Source organism: Beta vulgaris, chromosome 6, assembly GCF_026745355.1.
Source record: "Beta vulgaris subsp. vulgaris cultivar EL10 chromosome 6, EL10.2, whole genome shotgun sequence".
NCBI classification, from domain to species: domain Eukaryota; kingdom Viridiplantae; phylum Streptophyta; class Magnoliopsida; order Caryophyllales; family Amaranthaceae; genus Beta; species Beta vulgaris.
This window is the reverse complement of record NC_079207.1, coordinates 64828073-64835075: the sequence shown is the minus strand read 5'-3', so window position 1 is coordinate 64835075 and position 7003 is coordinate 64828073. Positions and strand designations below refer to the sequence as shown.

At 38.4% G+C, this 7003-nt stretch overlaps 1 protein-coding gene across 2 annotated transcripts; it reads left to right on the top strand.

The window, feature by feature from the left end:
• Positions 1 to 416: 416 nt before the first annotated feature.
• LOC104897462 (cysteine-rich receptor-like protein kinase 7) lies at positions 417 to 4408 on the top strand. Of its 2 annotated transcripts, XM_010684345.3 has the most exons (8): positions 417 to 1284; positions 1386 to 1478; positions 1634 to 1696; positions 1786 to 2009; positions 2116 to 2242; positions 2349 to 2408; positions 2508 to 2697; positions 2789 to 4408. In XM_010684345.3, the coding sequence occupies exons 1-8, from the start codon at positions 495 to 497 to the stop codon at positions 3189 to 3191; spliced, it is 1950 nt and encodes a 649-aa protein (XP_010682647.2). In that variant the 5' UTR covers positions 417 to 494; the 3' UTR covers positions 3192 to 4408. The 2 variants fall into 2 exon arrangements, with proteins under 2 accessions (XP_010682647.2, XP_057251421.1); XM_057395438.1 differs by lacking the exon at positions 2789 to 4408 and having other exon boundaries at positions 2508 to 2701.
• The last annotated feature ends 2595 nt before the right edge of the window (positions 4409 to 7003 follow it).

Here is a 7003-nt window from a genome sequence, read left to right as displayed (position 1 = left end):
TCATCCACCAGGTTTCAATAATTATTTTGCTTATTTGGAGCTCTTCCGTTTGCGTAAATTTACTCTTTCCAAACGTGAATGAGCAAAGAAATAGCATTGTACGTACTTCGCTCACAGTGCAACCGGCTATATAATAAAAGTTGTATTCCTTTGATTATTCGCCTACTTAATGCAAAGAATTATGGGTGTTTTTTGTATTCTGTCAGAGTCATAATACCCAAAAAAAAAAAAAAATTCCATCTTCTCAAGTTTGTTATAATTGTCTCAAGTCAACTGTGTACTATCATTGGACAGTTGAACCTGCTAGAGTATTTTTTTGAACTTTTTTGGCATTGGCCTACTAGAGTATTAGTTTAAGACACTTAGAGGTATAAACTGATTCACACCCCTTAAAGAAATTTAATTAGCAGCAGTTTGTTGAATGTCATTTTTGTTTTTTGTTAGGAATCCAGAGCTTGTCCTTCATGATTTAGTAGAAGTAGAAACTAAGATTAATGGCTTATTGGTTGGTGAACCTGAGTCTAAGACTGCTATTTCTAGTACTGAATTTAGCCAGAGGGTATGCTGCATCAGCAGATGATCCAGTGCGTGTAGGCTACTACTGCCCCAGAGACGGCTACTCTTACACGGCAGGAAGCATGTTTCATGAAAATCTAAACGACACCCTTGTTACCCACCTGGTTGCCAACGCCTCGCGTGTGGCGTTCTCAAGGTTCACCACAGGAGAAGGCATTGACCAAGTTTATGCTATGTACTACTGCCGAGGGGATGTGAATCTAGAAGCCTGTCATGATTGTGTGCAGACTGCAACAGCAAGAATACTAGATGTTTGCAACAGGTTAAAACAAGGCATTGTTTGGTACCAAGAATGCACCTTACGATATGCCAACCACACCATCTTCTCCCTCACAAATCAGGATCTTACCATTAGTTTCCCAAATTTTAACAACACCCCTGTTCTAGGAAACTATCTTGATGACTATCGGTCCACATTTGACAGCACCATGAGAAACCTCATTGATCGAGCTGCTAATAATGCAAGCCTTAGACCGGTTGGATTTGCTACAGCACAAGTCAATCTCTCGTCATTTCAGAGCTTAAGGGGGATCGTTCAGTGCGCTCCCATCATTTCTGGAATTTTCTGTCAGAGATGCCTCACCGCGGCACTTACACTAATTGATCTTTGGACTAACTCTATGGAGTTTCTTCCAGCTTGTTTTGTTGGCTTTGAAATATACGGATTACCTCCTTCAACCCTTCCTTCCCCTTCATCACCCCTAGCAGGTATGTAAATTGGTAGCATACATCTGTGGACATAATTATTTGTAACTGAGTATGTCTGCAGTATTATCAAGTTTTTTTCTTCCCTGTATCTTTTGTGGCAGTGCGCTATAAGGTCCTTATTGCCGTGCTATCTGCTGTTGTAATTCTATCACTTCTGGTAGGCTTTTGGTTTTGGAAACGTCATTCTTCGAAAGGTATGTGCTTCAATGATATCATGTATTGTCCTCAAATTTGGCAAAGGAAGAAGTGTCAGTGCTGTTTACTAAATGTGCAATTGTAATCATAGCTTCAAAGGTTATCTAGTATGTGATACACTGATACTAATGTACTAGTTCCTATTTATGTTTAGGGAACCCACATCCACCACCTGGACAAGAGAAAAACGATCACATCCACGATTTAGATGAATATGGTCTGAGTTTCATTCTCAAATTATTTTGCAATGCATACTAAACTCTTCCCATTTATGGCCCATGTTATAACAGAAATCGATGTTTGCAGATGCATCAGCTGAAGACAATCTAGAACTTATCGAGAAAGGGAGGCAGCATGGATTGACACAGTACACCTACTATCAAGTGGAGGACATGACAAACGGATTCAATAAACAATTAGGCGAAGGTGGCTTTGCAGTCGTCTATCATGGTATTTTAGCAGAGAGCAGCAGGGAAGTTGCAGTCAAGGTGTTCTCAAAGAGTGAGGCCCCTAAACAATTTAGCACTGAGGTTTGTAACTTTGTAAACTGCAGAACCATATATATCATATACTACTATATCTTCACATATATATAGGCTATGACAATTGAAAAAATGAAGATGTTATTTAACACAGATAGAAGTGCTTGGACGAATTTCTCACAAGAACTTGGTTTCTCTAGTTGGATATTGTGAAGAAGAAACCAACTTGGCACTTATATATGAGTTCATGGATAGGGGAGACTTGAAAGCTCTTCTGTCAGGTGAGACATTAACTTGTATATTAGTATCTCTTAACTGTTGCACATAAATTGAACCCAAATCTTGCAACATCAATCAATTTTGTTTTCTGGGGGTCTTGGTGAACAGAACATTCAGATTCCCTAAGCTGGAAAAAGAGAATTGAGATAGCGATCGACACAGCTCAAGGTAAGGGATATTCTATACCATATGAAGTAGTATCTTTTGTTTTGAAGAAGATTGTTGATTGTTGATTGTTCGATGTAATAAGAAATGTCTATAATGTAGGACTGGATTACTTGCATAATGGTTGCAGCCCGCCTATAGTGCATAGAGATGTGAAACCCGCAAATATACTTCTAAACAAAGAATTCCGAGCAAAGGTAGCTGATTTTGGGTTTTCCAAAATATTTCCAGCAGAATACGTTTCAAATTTACAGACAAGGGTGGTGGGAACACTAGGTTATCTTGATCCTCAGTAAGTATGAATAACCAATAGTCATTTTTTCTTATTAGCGCTATCAAAAATCGGCTGAAATGTTTGCTCAATCCAATACAATATGTTACAGGTATAATTTAACAGGAAATGTGAATGAAAAAGGTGATGTTTACAGCTTCGGCGTAGTCCTGCTGGAGCTAATCACAGGCAAAACAGCAATAGTGAACAGAGTGATGAATTTGGGGATATGGGTTAGAAGCGTGCTCGAAACAGGGGATATTGGAAGCATACTGGATACAAGACTAAGACAAGATGTAGATGACAACTATATCACTGTTTGGAAAACAGTAGAGTTAGCTGTGAAATGTATTCAGTTAGAAAGTGCAGAAAGACCAACAATGACTCAAATTGTTGCAGATCTCAAAGAATGCTTGATTATGATCAACACTGGAAGTTCTAGTTCAGCTAAAGATTCACTAGAGATGATGAGTGCTGCTGTTTCAAGTAGTACAATGTCTCCCACACCACGTTAACTAGCACATTTTCTTGTTTATCCCATTCTTTATTATAGAAGTAACATTTACATTCATAAAGCTTCTCAAAGAGTGCCTATATTTAGCTTTGTGTATTATCTTAATGTTTTCTGGTTTGTATATTACCAAACATAAAGCTTCTCATATACTCACTGATCAACAAAAAATCCTACAATTTCTTTTCTGAAAAGAAAATCTTATACCAAAATATATAAGATGTTGCGTATCGTATAAAAAAAATATAATGGAAGTGCAACCACAAAAAAGGGTTTCTTACAGAAGAGAGCTTCAGAGTTGATGGGAAACATATGAATACCAGTAGAGGTGGATATGGGCCAGGCTGGCCTGGCACGAGCCCGCTCGAGGTTCGGCCCGGCCCATTGTCCGCTACGTGGGCCGCGGGCTTGTCACGGGCAAGAAATTTTATTTTAGACCCGCATTGGCACGAACCCGTGTTCAAAGATCTAGGACTAGCTCTACATATTTCTAGATGCCACTGCAACTGCTTTTGATATTCTTCCATCAAATAAAAAAAAAATTACAATTCTACACAACCTATTCATAACTACAGCAACAAACCAACAACAGCTTCAAAATATTATAGTACACTCCCCCCACCCCCCTTTACCCTTCTATTCTCTTCCCAAGTGACTTTTACCCTCTGGAATATGACAACAAGGAAAGTACCTCAGGAGTCAGGATCGTCGAAATTCGAAACCTTGGCCATATCAAAGGCGGTTCTACTTTCTGCATCCACAGCCTGAGGATCTGCACCCCTGATAAGTGATTCAACAAATTATACACACATTAGTTAGAATGCTAAAACATCGTGATTTAGTACAGGTTGCAAATGTTGTCCTTTTTCACAGCATTCACATAAACAGAAGCACACATTTACTAGATGTCCCCCAAGGATACCTGATATTGCGAGGCCATCATGTATAATAATCTTTGAACGTCGCCATCATGTATAATAATCTTTGAACCTCGCCAGTACGATGTGCCTGCAAGATGATACTCCAAGCACGGGGTGGGTCCCCGTGGCGGAGCCTCCGACGCTCAAGTCAATACCCAAAGATGAATCAATATCATAGAGAAAATAGGGTAATTTGTAGAGAGTGGAGAGATATCCCTTTACCTTGATCGTAAGTCCCCTATTTATAATAGTGACTTATTAGGTTAGATAGAGTAAATGAGCCTCTTAGGACCTACGGCCCATATAACGAGTTATTTCCAATAAAGGAACGAGTATACTCGTATTGGGTCTATCTGTTATTGTTAAGATAATCGGGAATATAGACCGCTTTAGATGGCGTCATTATTATTCCCATATAACTAGCCCCCAGGTCTAAGTTCGATTGAAGATGGAACTTGAGCTGGACGCTTTATAATTTAGCTATGGAATGTGCCTTGAAGATTTATAATATATTACCATCTTTGCGGTCAGTGTTACAAAGGTAATATCGAGTTTGTACCATACCGTTGCACTTGGTTCCTTTTCGAGCCACAAGTTGCTAATCGGTCAATTGACAGTACATGGTGTCGAGCTTGTACCGTTGCGCTTGCTACTTTTTGAATCACAAGTTGCTAATCAGTCAGCTGACAATACATGGATCCTTGTCGGAAGTTGCTAGGTTCCTTTTAGCTTGAATGAAAAGAATGTAGTTTAGCAATTAATAATAGAGTCATTTTTTTAACTTTACATTTCTATGACCATTTTGAGCAATTAATACTCAAACGTTTTTCTGATGATTTGTACTAGTTAGCCCCCACTCTTGAGTTGTGTCAGGTTAAGAGTGACATCAATATTATTATTTTTTTTTATTTTATTTTTTTTCATGAGGTAACATTTGTATGAGTTTATATGACTTTATCTAGCTATTATGATATACTTACTAGCCCCCCACTCTTAAGTTGAGTTGGAGTCGGCTTAAGAGTAGTATAGTCTAATAATTTTTACAACGTATGCTATGAATATGAGTATGTACGCTCCTTTATTTGCGCCATAAAGATATGCTATGGCGTAGTCATTATTCTTCACATAAGCATAATTGAAACAAAGCTAATAAACACTTGTTGTGAGGTGGACTTAGTCACACTCTTGTATTATGTTCTTGCAAGTGAGCATATCATGTTTATTGAGTAGTTTGTGTCAGTTCAGACCTCTACTTATACTCAATTTAAATTTGGCCACTTTAATGCATAGAACATTAGTTTATAGGACACATATTGAGAAATGTATGCAATTTCATAATGAGACATAATTTACGATCACAAAGATGATATAGGAAGAAATACTTAGCTCTGCTCCTCTAATGGGAGAAGTTGAGTCTGTGACCTGCCTTATTGAAATATATAAACCATACTCAAGCTCAAATAAAGAGCACAACTTCAAGAAATCATGAGCTTGATCATATCTCCTGTTGTCTGTATGTATAGAAGACAAGTGTGCTCGGCTAAGGTTTGCGTGCACCATCCTCTGTGAATGTCTGTTGAATTTTAGGAGCAACAATTGTATATTATGCTTCTCACTCAACGGCGGATTAATATATCACTGACCGCTAGGTTTTGCTTCTCCTTAACAGCATATCCACTAAGGTCGTAGACTGTTAACAAAGATAGTCAATTTGAGTTTTGCTTCTCTTTTAGCGGCAGATCCACTTAGGTCGTTGACCGCTAATAGAGATAGTCAATTTTGAAGTTTGCTTCTCTCTAACGGCAGATCCACTTAGGTCGTAGACCGATAAGAGAGATAGTCAATTTTGAAGTTTGCTTCTCTTTTAGCGGCAGATCCACTTAGGTCGTAGACCGCTAATTGAGATAGTCAATTTGAGGCATGCTTCTCTCTAACGGCAGATCCACTTAGGTCGTAGACCGATAAGAGAGATAGTCATGCATGTTGTGTTACTTCTCGCTTCTCCCGTATGTATGTCGTTACAGCACATATAGTTAGCTGAGATGACCGTGCTATTATAATAGAGCCCTCTGAAATATTTAGAATATGTTCATCTTAATAAAATAAGCGGCTCTTCTCTGTATTTTGTTTGAGCATTTAGAGTGTGCTGTCAGTAATGAAAAAATCAGGTTTGGTGCCTTGTGACCTTAATGGAAGAGATCTCCAGATTCATATAATATGCATATTTGCATCTATTGATAAAATTTCAAAATTTGCAGATTCAGAGTAGTTATTGTATGGAGGCCTCATTCTTCATCAGAGTAATGTGGAGACATGACTCGATTACTTGATGATACATCTGCTCAAATAAAGAGCTTCACGTGTTCGAAAATGGGAGCTTTAAGTCCAACCTCCTTATCCAGTGACTAACTCTTGATCTTGCAATGTTGACTCTCTTATTAGATGTCCCCAATATACTCAGTTCATGCCCAAATAAAGAGCATTACAGTATACGAGCCGGAGTATATGTACCAATAGTAAATCTTGCTCATATCTGATTAGAGTGCCGTCATTAGCAGTGGGGTGCTACGAGAAAAATAGTTTTTGCTAGATCGAAGTTCAGATTATATGAAACTAGCCATTGCTTGTTCTTGAATTCAAAAGAGAAGATATGGATGTGTAGGAGGTGCATCAACACATTGGCATAATAACTCAACTGTTCGGAGTTCGGGAGTCAACTCTCCAAATGAAATCTCCAATAAGGCATGAGAGCCAATATTTCCCTCCATTTGATTCTTGTCCACACATAAGGTCTCGTTTAGAGAGAAGTTGGGCATATAACCCAATTAGTTGGAGTTTCCGCCTCAGTAAGAGTAGTTAATAAGTGTGTATTTGCTTGTGAGAGTACACCAATCAT

Coding starts and splice junctions, on each gene's coding strand:
- LOC104897462 (XM_010684345.3), top strand. CDS start 495: ATGGCTTATTGGTTGGTGAACCTGAGTCTAAGACTGCTATTTCTAGTA. Junction 2,010..2,115: donor CTAAACAATTTAGCACTGAG/GTTTGTAACTTT, acceptor TATTTAACACAG/ATAGAAGTGCTTGGACGAAT. Junction 2,409..2,507: donor AGCGATCGACACAGCTCAAG/GTAAGGGATATT, acceptor TCTATAATGTAG/GACTGGATTACTTGCATAAT.